The sequence below is a fragment of the Oncorhynchus keta genome, chromosome 18, assembly GCF_023373465.1.
Source record: "Oncorhynchus keta strain PuntledgeMale-10-30-2019 chromosome 18, Oket_V2, whole genome shotgun sequence".
In the NCBI taxonomy this organism is placed as follows: Eukaryota; Metazoa; Chordata; class Actinopteri; order Salmoniformes; family Salmonidae; genus Oncorhynchus; species Oncorhynchus keta.
Window position 1 is genome coordinate 19,559,268 of NC_068438.1, and position 14,766 is coordinate 19,574,033.

The following is a 14,766-nucleotide window of genomic DNA, read 5'->3' on the forward strand; positions in this document are numbered from 1 at the left end:
CCAATAAGTCAGTTGTTGGAATTTTTCAGTCAAATTTCTGCCCTGCTAGAGCTGGCCCCGTAATCTGTAAATGCTGTTATTGTGAAGTGGAAACATCTCGGGACAACAAAGGCTCAGCCCGAAGTGGTAGGCCACACAAGTTCACTAACGTGTAAAAACTTGTCAGTCCTCGGTTGCAATAGTAATCAATACTGAGTTCCAAATTGCCTCTGAAAGCAACATCATCACAATAACTGTTCGTTGGGTGCTTCATGAAATAGGTTTCCATCCACACACAAACCTTAAGATCACCATGCACAATGCCAAGTGTCAGCTGGAGTGGTGTAAAGCTTGCCACCATTGGACTCTAGAGCAGTGGAAATGCGTTCTCTGGAGTGATGAATCATGCTTCGCCATCTGGCAGTCCAGTGGACGAATCTGGGTTTGGCTGATGCCAGGAGAGCGCTACCTGCCCCAATGCATAGTGCCAACTTTAAAGTTTGGTGGAGGAGGAATAATGGTCTGGGGCTGTTTTCCATGGTTCAGGCTAGGCCTCTTATTTCAAAATCAAATCAAATTGATTTGTCACATACACATGGTTAGCAGATGTTAATGCGAGTGTAGCGAAATGCTTGTGCTATTTCCAGTGAAGGGAAATCGTATGCTACAGCATTGAATGACATTCTAGACGGTTCGGTGCTTCCTACTTTGTGGCAACAGTTTGGGGAAGGACCTTTCCTGTTTCAGCATGACAATGCCCCGTGTACAAAGAGAGGTCCATAAAGAAATGGTTTGTCGAGATCGGTGTGGAAGAACTTGACTGGCCTGCACAGAGCCCTGACCTCAACGCCATCAAACACTTAATTGGAACGCCGACTGCGAGCAAGGCCTAATGCCCAAAGATAACATTATAAGCAGCCAGCTAGCCTCTGGCTAGGATGCCTTGACCGGACCAGGTTGTGTGTTGTGAAGCTAGCCACAATAAGGATTATGCACAATAGTGGAATTTGCGGTTTGCCTTCAAAATAAAAGTACCTCTTTGAAAGTGATGCAGAAGGTTACAATTGGTGGAATTATGCCATGTTTAGACTAGATAATGTTAAACAAGGTTGGAATGTGAAGCAATGAAATGGGTTATCAGTCTACTTGATGACACCCACAGAACACAACTGTGAAGAGTTTACGAAATATTAGTGTTGTAGCTCTTATCGCGGGACTGTGACTATGTGTATTGACGTTTATATTGCACTGTACAGCTTTACCTAAGGATTGGGGATCAATTAAATGGGGTATCAGTCTACTCAATATCCAAGATATTTTTTCCCAATGTCCTCCTCAGTTATCAGACTCCAAAACATCCACGCAGTATTGTTTTTCCTCTGAATGGTATTCAATACACATGGGTTGACAATAAATGTGACTCAATTCAGTTGTTTCAGAGTCCCGCAATAAGAGCTATGACGCTAATGTTTCTCTGGGTGTCACTCAATAGACTGATACCTTGTGTCATTGAATCACAATCCATAGGTAAGGCTGTACAGTGAAACCAACTATTTTTCTGATTTGTATTTTACCTTTATTTAACTAGGCAAGTCAGTTAAGAACAAATTCTAATTTTCAAAGACAGCCTAGGTCAACTGCCTTGTTCAGAACGACAGATTTGTACCTTGTCAGCTCGGGGATTTGAACTTTCAACCTTTCAGGTACTAGTCCAATGCGCTAACCACTAGGCTACGCTGCTGCGGTGCAGGACCTCACACATTGTAGGTGTGTTTGTCTCCCCTACGTTCAGAGACTGCCGCAGTGCAGAACCTCACACGTTGTAGGTGTGTTTGTCTCCCCTACGTTCGGAGACTCAAGGCAGAGGCAACTCACAGACGTAACCAGCTCGAGGGGGTACTCACCTGGCCCCTATGCCGGTGAGTACCCATCTGCTAGCCTGCTAGCCGCGGCCCGCTAGCTGCTAGATGCGGCCCGCTGGCTGTCTAGAGCATATTGGACTGTTAGCTGAATAGAACCATTGGCCAAATACTTGGGCCCCTATACCTATTTTGCCATTTGGACTTGGACCCCTCTGCTACTCGGAACGCTACTAATCCATCATTTACATTTACATTTACATTTACATTTAAGTCATTTAGCAGACGCTCTTATCCAGAGCGACTTACAAATTGGTGCATTCACCTTATGACATCCAGTGGAACAGCCACTTTACAATAGTGCATCTAAATCTTTTAAGGGGGGTGAGAAGGATTACTTTATCCTATCCTAGGTATTCCTTAAAGAGGTGGGGTTTCAGGTGTCTCCGGAAGGTGGTGATTGACTCCGCTGTCCTGGCGTCGTGAGGGAGTGTGTTCCACCATTGGGGAGCCAGAGCAGCGAACAGTTTTGACTGGGCTGAGCGGGAACTGTACTTCCTCAGTGGTAGGGAGGCGAGCAGGCCAGAGGTGGATGAACGCAGTGCCCTTGTTTGGGTGTAGGGCCTGATCAGAGCCTGGAGGTACTGAGGTGCCGTTCCCCTCACAGCTCCGTAGGCAAGCACCATGGTCTTGTAGCGGATGCGAGCTTCAACTGGAAGCCAGTGGAGAGAGCGGAGGAGCGGGGTGACGTGAGAGAACTTGGGAAGGTTGAACACCAGACGGGCTGCGGCGTTCTGGATGAGTTGTAGGGGTTTAATGGCACAGGCAGGGAGCCCAGCCAACAGCGAGTTGCAGTAATCCAGACGGGAGATGACAAGTGCCTGGATTAGGACCTGCGCCGCTTCCTGTGTGAGGCAGGGTCGTACTCTGCGGATGTTGTAGAGCATGAACCTACAGGAACGGGCCACCGCCTTGATGTTAGTTGAGAACGACAGGGTGTTGTCCAGGATCACGCCAAGGTTCTTAGCGCTCTGGGAGGAGGACACAATGGAGTTGTCAACCGTGATGGCGAGATCATGGAACGGGCAGTCCTTCCCCGGGAGGAAGAGCAGCTCCGTCTTGCCGAGGTTCAGCTTGAGGTGGTGATCCGTCATCCACACTGATATGTCTGCCAGACATGCAGAGATGCGATTCGCCACCTGGTCATCAGAAGGGACCTTCGTTTCCCGGGCGGTGTGTTTGGGATCATTGTCATGCTGAAAGACCCAGCCACGTTTCATCTTCAACGCCCTTGCTGATGGAAGGAGGTTTTCACTCAAAATCTAACGATACATGGCCCCATTCATTCTTTCCTTTACACGGATGTCTTCCTGGTCCCTTTGCAGAAAAACAGCCCCAAAGCATGATGTTTCCACCCCCATGCTTCACAGTAGGGGTATGGTGTTCTTTGGATGCAACTCAGCATTCTTTGTCCTCCAAACACGACGAGTTGAGTTTTTACCAAACAGTTCTATTTTGGTTTCATCTGACCATATGACATTCTCCCAATCTTCTTCTGGATCATCCAAATGCTCTCTAGCAAACTTCAGACGGGCCTGGACATGTACTGGCTTAAGCAGGGGGACACGTCTGGCTCTGCAGGATTTGAGTCCCTGGCGGCGTAGTGTGTTACTGATGGTAGGCTTTGTTACTTTTGTCCTAGCTCTCTGCAGGTCATTCACTAGGTCCCCCCATGTGATCATTTTGACCCCACGGGGTGCGATCTTGCGTGGAGCCCCAGATCGAGGGAGATTATCAGTGGTCTTGTATGTCTTCCATTTCCTAATAATTGCTCCCACAGTTGATTTCTTCAAACCAAGCTGCTTACCTATTGCAGATTCAGTCTTCCCATTCTGGTGCAGGTCTACAATTTTGTTTCTGGTGTCCTTTGACAGCTCTTTGGTCTTGGCCATAGTGGAGTTTGGAGTGTGACTGTTTGAGGTTGTGGTGTCTTTTATACTGATAACAAGTTCAAACAGGTGCCATTGATACAGGTAACGAGTGGAGGACAGAGGAGCCTCTGAAAGAAGAAGTTACAGGTCTGTGAGAGCCAGAAATCTTGCTTGTTTGTAGGTGACCAAATACTTATTTTCCACCATAATTTGCAAATAAATTCATAAAAAATCATACAATGTGATTTTCTGGATTTTTTTCTCATTTTGTCTGTCATAGTTGAAGTGTACCTATGATGAAAATTTACAGGCCTCTCTCATCTTTTTAAGTGGGAGAACTTGCACAATTGGTGGCCGACTAAATACTTTTTTTGCCCCACTGTAACTCGGCTACGCATGCCTCTCCCTAATATCAATATGCCTTGTCCATTACTGTCCTGGTTCGTGATTATTGTCTAATTTCACTTTAGAGCCTCTAGCACTGCTCAATATGCTCAATATGGTTTCATGCATGTTAACATTAGAAGCCTCCTCCCTAAGTTTGTTTTATTCACTGCTTTAGCACACTCTGCCAACCTGGATGTCCTAGCCGTGTGTCACGACTTCCGCCGTAGTCGGCTCCTCTGGCTTTCTAGCCATCAACGCTCCATTTTTCATGTATCCTTTTGTTTTGTCTTGTTCCCTGCACACCTGGTTTTCATTCCCCAATCAATCTACATGTATTTATTCCTCTGTTCCCCATCATGTCTTTGTGTAAGATTGTTTTTGTTACGTGTTTGTTGTTGACGCGCCAGACTGGTTTGTTTTGTCCGTGATATTTCACAAAGATGTTTATTGTTAAACATTATTCTTGTGACTGTTTTGCGCGTTTTGCACTTTTGCCTCAATAAAGTGTGTGCCTGTTCACAAATCTCTGCTCTCCTGCACCTGACTTCGTTACCAGTACGCACACACCTGACACTGTGTCTGAATCCTGGCTTAGGAAGACCACCAAAAACCCTGACATTTCCAACCCTAACTACATCTTCCGACAAGATAGAACTGCCAAAGGGGGCGGTGTTTCAATCTACTGCAGAGATAGCCTGCAGAGTTCTGTCATACTATCCAGGTCTATACCCAAACAATTTGAGCTTCTACTTTTAAAAATCCACCTTTCCAGAAACAAGTCTCTCACCGTTGCCGCTTGCTATAGACCACGCTCTGCCCCCAGCTGTGCCCTGGATACCATATGTGAATTGATTGTCCCATCTATCTTCAGAGCTTGTGCTGCTAGGTGACCTAAACTGGGCCATTCTTAACACCCTGGGCCATCCTATAATCTAAGCTTGCTGCCGTCAATCTCACACAAATTATCAATGAACCCACCAGGTACAACTCCAAATCCGTAAACACGGGCACCCTCACAGATATCATCCTAAACAACTTGCCCTCCAAATACACCTCTGCTGTTTTCAACTAAGATCTCAGCGATCACTGCCTCATTGCCTGCATCCGTAATGGGTCTGCGGTCAAACGACCACCCCTCATCACTGTCAAATGCTCCCTAAAACACTTCAGCGAGTAGGCCTTTCTTATCGACCTGGCCTGGGTATCCTGGAAGGATATTGACGTCATCCCGTCAGTAGAGGATGCCTGGTTATTCTTTAAAAGTGCCTTACTCACCATCTTAAATATGCGTGCCCCATTCAATTTTTTTTTAACCAGGAACAGATATAGCCCTTGGTTTTCTCCAGATCTGACTGCTCTTGACCAGCACAAAAACTTCCAGTGGTGTTCTGCATTAGCATCAAATAGCCCCTGTGATATGCAACTTTTCAGGGAAGTTAGGAACCAATATACACAGGCAGTTAGGAAAGCAAAGGCTAGCTTTTCAAACAGAAATTTGCATCCTGTAGCACAAACTCATGTAATGTCCATGGAGAATAAGAGTACCTCCTTCCAGCAGCCCACTGCACTGAGGCTAGGAAACACTGTCACCGCCGATTAATCCGTGATAATTGAGAATTTCAAGAAGAATATTTCTACGGCTGGCCATGCTTTCCACCTGGCTACCCCTACCCCGATCAACAGCACTGCACCACCACAGCAACTTGCCCAAGCCTCCCCATTTCTCCTTCACCCAAATACAGATAGCTAATGTTCTCAAAGAGCTGCAAAATCTGGACCCCTACAAATCAGCTAGACAATCTGGACCCTCTCTTTCTAAAATGATCTGCCAAAACTGTTGCAACCCCTATTACTAGCCTGTTCAACCTCTTTCGTATCGTCTGAGATCCCCAAAGATTGGATAGCTGCCGCGGTCATCCCCCTATTCAAAGGGGGAGACATTCTAGATCCAAACTGCTATAGACCTATATCTATCCTACCCTGCCTTTCTAAGGTCTTTGAAAGCCAAGTTAACAAACAGATTACCGACCAATTCGAATTCCACCGTACCTTCTCTGCTATGCAATCTGGTTTCAGAGATGGTCATGGGTGCACCTCGGCCACACTCAAGGTCCTAAACGATATCATAACCGCCATTGATAAGAGACATTACTGTGCAGCTGTATTCATCGATCTGGCCAAGGCTTTCGACTCTGTCAATCATCACATTCTTATCGGCAGACTCAACAGCCTTGATTTCTCAAATGATTGCCTTGCCTGGTTCACCAACTACTTCTCTGATAGAGTTCAGTGTGTCAAATCGGAGGGCCTGTTTTCCGGACCTCTGGCAGTCTCTATGGGGGTGCCACAGGGTTCAATTCTCGGGCCGACTCTCTTCTCTGTATACATCAATGATGTCGCTCTTGCTGCTGGTGATTCTCTGATACACCTCTATGCAGATGACACCATTCTGTATACTTCGGGCCCTTCTTTGGACACTGTGTTAAAACTAACCTCCAGATGAGCTTCAATGCCATACAACTCTCCTTCCGTGGCCTCCAACTGCTCTTAAATGCAAGTAAAACTAAATGCATGCTATTCAACCGATCGCTGCCCGCACCTGCCCGCCTGTCCATCATCACTACTCTGGACGGTTCTGACTTAGAATATGTGGACAACTACAAATACCTAGGTGTCTGGCATCTCCAATCCAAAATAAATCTAGAATTGGCTTCCTATTTTGAAACAAAGCATCCTTCTATCATTGCTGCCAAACATACTCTTGTAAAACTGCCCATCTTACCGATCCTCGACTTTGGCAATGTCATTTACAAAATATCCTCCAACACTCTACTCAACAAATTGGATGCAGTCCATCACGGTGCCATCCGTTTTGTCACCAAAGCCCAATATACTACCCACCACTGCAACCTGTACGCTCTCGTTGGCTGGCCCTCTCTTCATACTCACCGCCAAACTCACTGGCTCCAGGTCATCTACAAGTCTCTGCTAGGTAAAGCCCCTCCATATCTCAGCTCACTGGTCACCCCCAAAGCCAAATCTTCATTTGGCTGCCTTTCCTTCCAGTTCTCTGCTGCCAATGACTGGAACAAACTGCAAAAATCACTGAAGCTGGAGACTCATATCTCCCTCACTATCTTTAAGCACCAGCTCACAGATTACTACACCTGTACATAGCCCATCTGTAAATAGCCCATTCAACTACCTCATCCCCATACTGTATTTATTTATTTATTTATCTTGCTCCTTTGTATCCCAGTATCTCTACTTGCACATTCATCTTCTGCACATCAACCATTCCAGTGTTTAATTGCTATATTGTAATTACTTCGCCACCATGGCCTATTTATTGCCTTACCTCCCTTATCCTACCTCATTTGCACAAACTGTATATATACTTTTTCTACTGTATTATTGACTGTATGTTTGTTTTTTCCATGTGTAACTCTGTGTTGTTGAATGTGTTGTACTGCTTTGCTTTATCTTGGCCAGGTCGCAGTTGTAAATAAGAACTTGTTCTCAACTAGCCTACCTGGTTAAATAAAGGTGAAATAAATAAAATATATATTTTTTAAATAAGTATGCCCCCAATGCAATTCTAAAGTCTAATACATCAAGTGTGATTTCAACAGATTTTTGTCAAATAAACAAATGATTGTCTTTTGTTGATTTTATATAACAACATTTCAACCTCGTTTAGCGTGATCTATTCAATTATGGCATAATTATATTTGTATTAATTTGCTTCACTATCAATGACAGACTTTATTTTGAAGGTTAACCACAATGTCCACTATTGTGGCTAGCTTCACATAGATGGTCCGACCACCATTAATCAAATAAGAACTGTTTTATAAATGAGGGTTATTTTTGATGATTACACCTAGCTATAGCTACTGAAACAGATTATGTCATTTTGCTGTGTTTTTGTGGAAGAACATTGTTTGCGTCCATGAGCTAGCTAGCTTTATTTTATGACCAGCCCTGTAGGTGCGCGAGACAACTTTATCTGCATCGTATGGAACGCCGTTTGGGTCTTTGCGTGTCATAAAAGACACAAGTCAAATAACACTATTTGACGTGTCAAATAACACTATTTGGCGTGTCAAATAAACTGGTCGTGTCCTGGCCCACAGAAAAAAACTACGTGCGTCTATGTTGTCTGGTAAATTTCATGAAACTACTATTCCCATAACCCTTTATGAATGAACGGAAGCGGGGTGATACATTCATGACGTATAGTTTTAATTATTCTAGCTGCGCCCCCTTATAGTAGGGCGGGGATTGTCTGTGTTTGGTAACTCCATAGCACAAGTTACACAAGCAAGGATAATTTTATAATAGGAGCATTTCACAACTTGTACACCAATTCGCACGCTCAGCACATGCGTCCGAGAAAGCAATTCTGTCTTCTCATTTGGCTGGTACTACAATAAAAATGGTCAACCTGAAATCATAGAATAGAATAGATCATCATTGACGTCCACGCCTCACCTTCCATTTATGAGACAGAACGATCAAATTGCCTACATTTGAGTCGACTGACATCAGGAGTCGCAAGAACATTTATCGCTTTAGGCTGAATAACACGGAACTCCAAAGTAAAGTCAGTATGTTTGCTTTGACAGTGTAAATATCAATCGCGAGCAGAGAGATATTGGACAACTACAGCGCGCGAATTTTCTAACGTTGAAATCTTCAAGTGGAGTAGGACATAGAAAGGAGTTTGTCGTCGCCATGGAGTTGAATTCAGTGCTTTTGACTGCGGGTGGCTCTATTGGATTTTTTAAACTTGTCAACTGTGGTGTCAGTAAACTCCCTATTCCCGAGACTGCTTACAGAAACGCCTGGAAATGGAGAAATATCTGCACATCTTTCACCCACAGTCTGATAACTGGGATATGGGCTGTACTGTGGTGAGTCGTTTTCCACTGCCTTGATGTGCAAAGATCAATTGTTTTCAATTAGCGTATACATTACAGGGTAGTAACTGATAATAGGGTTTATAATACATTTGTACAATTTAAAGGTAAACATTTTGATTTTTGTAGGGTAAGATAACATAATGTGGACTATGTTTTATTCTGGACTGAATTGTGAAGTGTTAAATCAATTAACCTATGGTCATATAGAATGCTTCAGAATCAATTGTATCTAGCCTACACCTTTTTCACTATGCTAATTCTCTCCAACTTTCTCTCCCAATAATACAAAAAACGATTTAATTGCTTTGAATAATATATCAATTTTAATTGCTTTCTGGTAATTCTCTCAAATTAATGTGTCTGTTTCTCCCCTGCAGCTTTTTCGTACACCCACAGATGGCCGAAGATTTGATAGGAACCCATTCTGTGTTCTCGCACACGTTGGTTTCTGTATCAATTGGTGAGTGAGTGTGTGGATGGGCAGAGGGAAAGGGAAGCGGTGTGTGAGCTGTCCACACATAGCAGCAGGAAGTAACGGTGCTGGAAGTACTGCAGCACCCCTGATCAATCAAAATAATTTAGCAGAAATCAGGATATAAAAATAATTTACCCAAAAATGACACCAGTCTAAACAGACACAAGTACAATTATTCAAAATACTACACCAGAGAGCATAATTTAGCTACGGAAGATCAATGCCTTCTAAAAAAAATAGCAGTGGATTAAGTTTTATCTCAAGAATTTACATTTGGGAAGATTGCAATTTGGCCAATACACTCGCCAAATATAGTTTGTTCCGTTGTGGCCAACGCGGTCTGTGAAGAGACACGCACGCATACTCAAACACACGCTAGCACACACACTTTATAAACACGCACATTTCAATATTGTTATATGGTGGTATTATACATTTTGTGATGTAATGATGTTATATGATGTACTTTTATTCTATTTTTTTGTTTAGTTGTGTGATGTGTCTGGACCCCAGGAAGAGTAAGGCAGCAGCTAATGGGGAATCATAATAAATAGACATAACCCATAGAAGGATTTTGGAACCTCTGGCACTTTGACTCATGGGTACCCTAGCAATGGCTGCCATTCCAGACTTGAATTGGAACTGCCATCTATGGATTATATTTCTGTGGTTGGCTGTGGCTGTCATTTTGCCTTTTGCAAATTTCAAAATACAATCACGAGAAAAACGTAAGGTCTACCGTTTGGAAAGAAAATGCCTACTGCTGATAAGAGAAGACTAATCTGTCTGTCGATGCTAACACATTTGTTTCTCAGCTTTTGAGCGATTCTGAGCGAACAGCACTGCTTTTCAAAATATATTAACTTGAGATATTGGCATGAGCACATCGGCCATCACCGGTGAGAAGCCTATGCTATCTATCTTCATCATTGAGTCAGTGTTACTGGAAAGTTTATTTTGTAGCTATACAAAATAAAAATAAATAAAAATATAAACGTAACATGTAAAGTGTTGGTCCTATGTTTAATGAGCTGAATTAATTTTTTCCATATGCCCAAAAAGCTTCTTTCTCAAATTTTGTGCACAAGTTTGTTAACATCCCTGTTAGTGAGCATTTCTCCTTTGCCAATATAATCCATCCACCTGACGGGTGGCATATCAAAATGCTGATTAAACAGCATGATCATTACACAGGTGCACCTTGTGCTGGGGACAATTATAAGGTCACATAAAAATGTGTAGTTTTGTCACACAACACAATGCCACAGATGTCTCAAGTTTTGAGGGAGCATACAATTGGCATGCTGACTGCAGGAATGTCGACCAGAGCTGTTGCCAGAGAATTTAATGTTAATTTATATCATAAACTGCCTCCGTTGTCATGGGAAATCTATAGATTAGGGCCTAATTAAAAATGTCAATTGACCAATTTCCTTTATATGAATTATAACTCAGTAACATTTTAAATTGGTGTGTGTGTGTGGTGTGTGTGTGTGTGTGTGTGTGTGTGTGAATATATCTCAGGGTTTCCATTAGGAAAATTAGGCGGCGGGTATGGTTCCATCATCTTTTATTAGAAGTGAAACACACAGAAAACAATAAAGTGCAAAACGAAATGTGAAGCTAATGTAGTGCTCGCAGGCAACTATACATAGACAAGATCCCACAACAAACAGGTGGGAAAAGGCTGCCTAAATATGTTTCCCAATCAGAGACAACGATAGACAGCTGCCTCTGATTGGGAACCATACCAAGCCAAAATAGAAATAAAGAAACTAGAATGCCCATCCATCACACTGCACACTTCCCTATCCCTTCTGGACAAGAGGAATACCTATGTAAGAATGCTGTTCAATGACTGCAGCTCAGCATTTAACACCATAGTACCCTCAACTCGTCATTAAGCTCGAGACAACTGGGTCCTGGACTTTCTGACGGGCCGCCTCCCAGGTGGTGAAGGTAGGAAACACCATCTACACCCTGCTGATCCTCAACACTGGGGCCTCACAAGGGTGCATTCTCAGACCTCTCCTGTACTCCCTGTTCACCCATGACTGCGTGGCCATGCACGCTTCCACCTCAATTATCAAGTTTGCAGACAATGCTACAGTGGTAGACTTGATTACCAACAATGACAAGAAGGCCTACAGGGAGAAGGTGAGGGCCCTCGGAGTGTGGTGTCAGGAAAACAACCTCTCACTCAACGTTAACAAAACAAAGGAAATGATCGTGGACTTCAGGAAACAGCAAAGGGAGCACCTCCCCATCCACATCGACGGGACAGTAGTGGAGAAGGTGGAACGTTTTTTAAGTTCCTTGGCATACACATCACAGACACACTGAAATGGTCAACCCACACAGACAGTGTGGTGAGGAAGGAGCAACCATGCCTCTTCAACCTCGGGAGGCTGAAAAAAGTTGGCTTGTCACCTAAAACACTCTCAAACTTCTACAGATGCACAATTTGAGAGCATCCTGTCACCGCCTGGTACAGCAACTGCACCACCCTCAACCGCAAAGCTCTCCAGAGAGTAGTGCGGTCTGCACAACACATCACCGGGGACAAAATACCTGCCCTCCAGGACACCTGCAGCACCCGATGTCACAGGAAGGCAAAAAAAGATTATCAAGGACAACAACCACCCGAGCCACTGCCTGTTCACCCCACTATCATCCAGAAGGCGAGGTCCGTACAGGTGCATCAAAGCAGGGACCGAGAGATAGAATCTGTTTTTCAGTCTCAAGGCCATCAGACTGTTAAACAGCCAACACTAACATAGAGAGGCTGCTGCTGAACAAATCTCTGGACACTTTAAGAAATTGACTTAATAAAGGTATCACTAATCACTTTAAATAACGCCACTTTAATAATATTTACATATCCTACATTACTCATCTCATATGTAAACTCAGCAAAAAAAAGAAATGTCCCTTTTTCGGGACCCTGTCTTTCAAAGACCATTTGTAAAAATCCCAAAATCTTCACAGATCTTCATTGTAAAGAGTTTAAACACTGTTTCCCATGCTTGTTCAATGAACCATAAACAATTAATGAACATGTGCCTGTGGAACAGTTGTTGAGACAGTAACAGCTTACAGACGGTAGGCAATTAAGGTCACAGTTATGAAAACTTAGGACATTAAAGAAGCCTTTCTACTGACTCTACTGAAAAACACCAAAAGAAAGATGCCCAGGGTGCTCATCTGCGTGAACGTGCCTTAGGCATGCTGCAAAGGAGGCATGAGGACTGCAGATGTGGCCAGGGCAATAAATTGCAATGTCCGTACTGTGAGACGCCTAAGATAGTGCTACAGTGAGACAGGACAGGCAGCTGATCATCCTCGCAGTGGCAGACTATGTGTAACAACACCTGCACATGATCGGTACATTCGAACATCACACCTGCGGGACAGGTACAGGATGGCATCAACAACTGCCCGAGTTACACCAGGAATGCACAATCCCTCCATCAGTGTTCTGACTGTCCGCAATAGGCTGAGAGAGGCTGGACTGAGGGCTTGTAGGCCTTTTGTAAGGCAGGACCTCACCAGACATCACCGGCAACAACGTTGCCTATGGGCACAAAACCATCGTCACTGGACCAGACAGGACTAGCAAAAAGTGCTATTCACTGATGAGTTGCGGTTTTGTCTCACCAGGGGTGATGGTCGGATTCGCGTTTATCGTCAAAGGAATGCGCGTTACACCGAGGCCTGTAGTATGGAGTGGGATCGATTTGGAGGTGGAGGGTCCGTCATGGTCTGGGGCGGTGTGTCATAGCATCATCGGACTGAACTTGTTGTCATTGCAGGCAATCTCAACGTTGTGCGTTACAGGGAAGACGACTTCCTCCCACATGTGGTACCCCTCCTGCAGGCTCATCCTGACATGACCCACCAGCATGACAATGCCACCAGCCATACTGCTCGTTCTGTGCGTGATTTCCTGCAAGACAGGAATGTCAGTGTTCTGCCATGGCCAGCGAAGAGCTTGGATCTCAATCTCATTGAGTACATCTGGGACCTGTTGGATCGGATCGGAGGGTGAGGGCTTGGGCCATTCCCCCCAGAAATGTCCGGGAACTTGCAGATGCCTTGGTGGAAGAGTGGGGTAACATCTCACAACAAGAATGGGCAAATCTGGTGCAGTCCATGAGGAGGAGATGCACTGCAGTACTTAATTCAGCTGGTGGCCACACCAGATACTAACTTACTTTTGTTTTTGAACCCCCCTTTTTTCAGGGACACATTATTCAATTTCTGTTAGTCACATGTCTGTGGAAATTGTTCAGTTTATAACTTAGTTGTTGAATCTTATGTTCACATGCGCCGAATACAACAAGTGTAGTCCTTACCGTGAAATGCATACTTACAAGCCCTTAACCAACAGTGCAGTTCAAGGAGAGTTAAGAAAATATTTACCAAATAAGCTAAAGTAAAAAATAATAAAAAGTAACACAATAAAATAACAATAACAAGGCTATATACAGGGGGGTACCGGTACCGAGTCAGTGTGCGGGGTACAGGTTAGTTGTGGTAATTAGTACATGCTGGTAGGGGTGAAGTGAAAATGTATAGATAATAAACAGCAAGTACCAGCAGTGTACAAAACAAATGGGGGGTCAATGTAAATAGTCCGGTAGCCATTTGATTAATTGTTCAGCAGTCTTATGGCTTGGGGGTAGAAGCTGTTAAGGAGCCTAGACTTGGCGCACCGATACTGCTTGCCGTGTGGTAGAAGAGAGAACAGTCTATGCCTTGGGTGACTGGAGTCTCTGACAATTTTATTGGCTTTCCTCTGACACCACCTATTATAGAGGTCCTGGATGGCAGGAACTTGGCCTCAGGGATGTACTGGGCCGTACGCACTACCATCTGTAGCGGCTTACGGTCAGATGCCGAGCAGTTGCCATACCAGTGATGCAACCGGTCACGATGCTCTCAATTGTGCAGCTGTAGAACTTTTTGAGGATCTGGGGACCCAAGCCAAATAATTTCAGTCTCCTGAGGGGGGAAAAGGTTTTGTCGTGCCCAATGAACTTGAAACTCTCGCTCCACTACAGCTCTGTCAATGTTAATGGGGTGTTAATGGCTTTTTCCTGTAGTCCACGATCAGCTCCTTTGTCTTGCTCACATTGAGGGAGAGGTTGTTGTCCTGGCACCACACTGACAGTTCTCTGACCTTCTCCCTATAGAGTGTCTCATTGTTG

The 14,766-nt window shown here is 44.2% G+C and overlaps 2 protein-coding genes across 2 annotated transcripts in view; one reads left to right on the forward strand and one right to left on the reverse strand.

The window, feature by feature from the left end:
• The window catches only part of aifm4 (apoptosis inducing factor mitochondria associated 4), a 64,077-nt gene that overhangs the window by 12,639 nt on the left and 36,672 nt on the right, over positions 1 to 14,766 (reverse strand). The gene's annotated exons all lie outside the window — the stretch shown is intronic.
• The window catches only part of LOC118372744 (TLC domain-containing protein 2-like), a 36,341-nt gene continuing 30,056 nt past the window's right edge, over positions 8,482 to 14,766 (forward strand). Inside the window, exons 1-2 of the mRNA XM_035758728.2 lie at positions 8,482 to 9,072; positions 9,459 to 9,541. Coding sequence (XP_035614621.1) covers positions 8,894 to 9,072; positions 9,459 to 9,541 — 262 coding nt within the window. The 5' untranslated portion in view covers positions 8,482 to 8,893. The remainder of the gene's footprint in view (positions 9,073 to 9,458; positions 9,542 to 14,766) is intronic.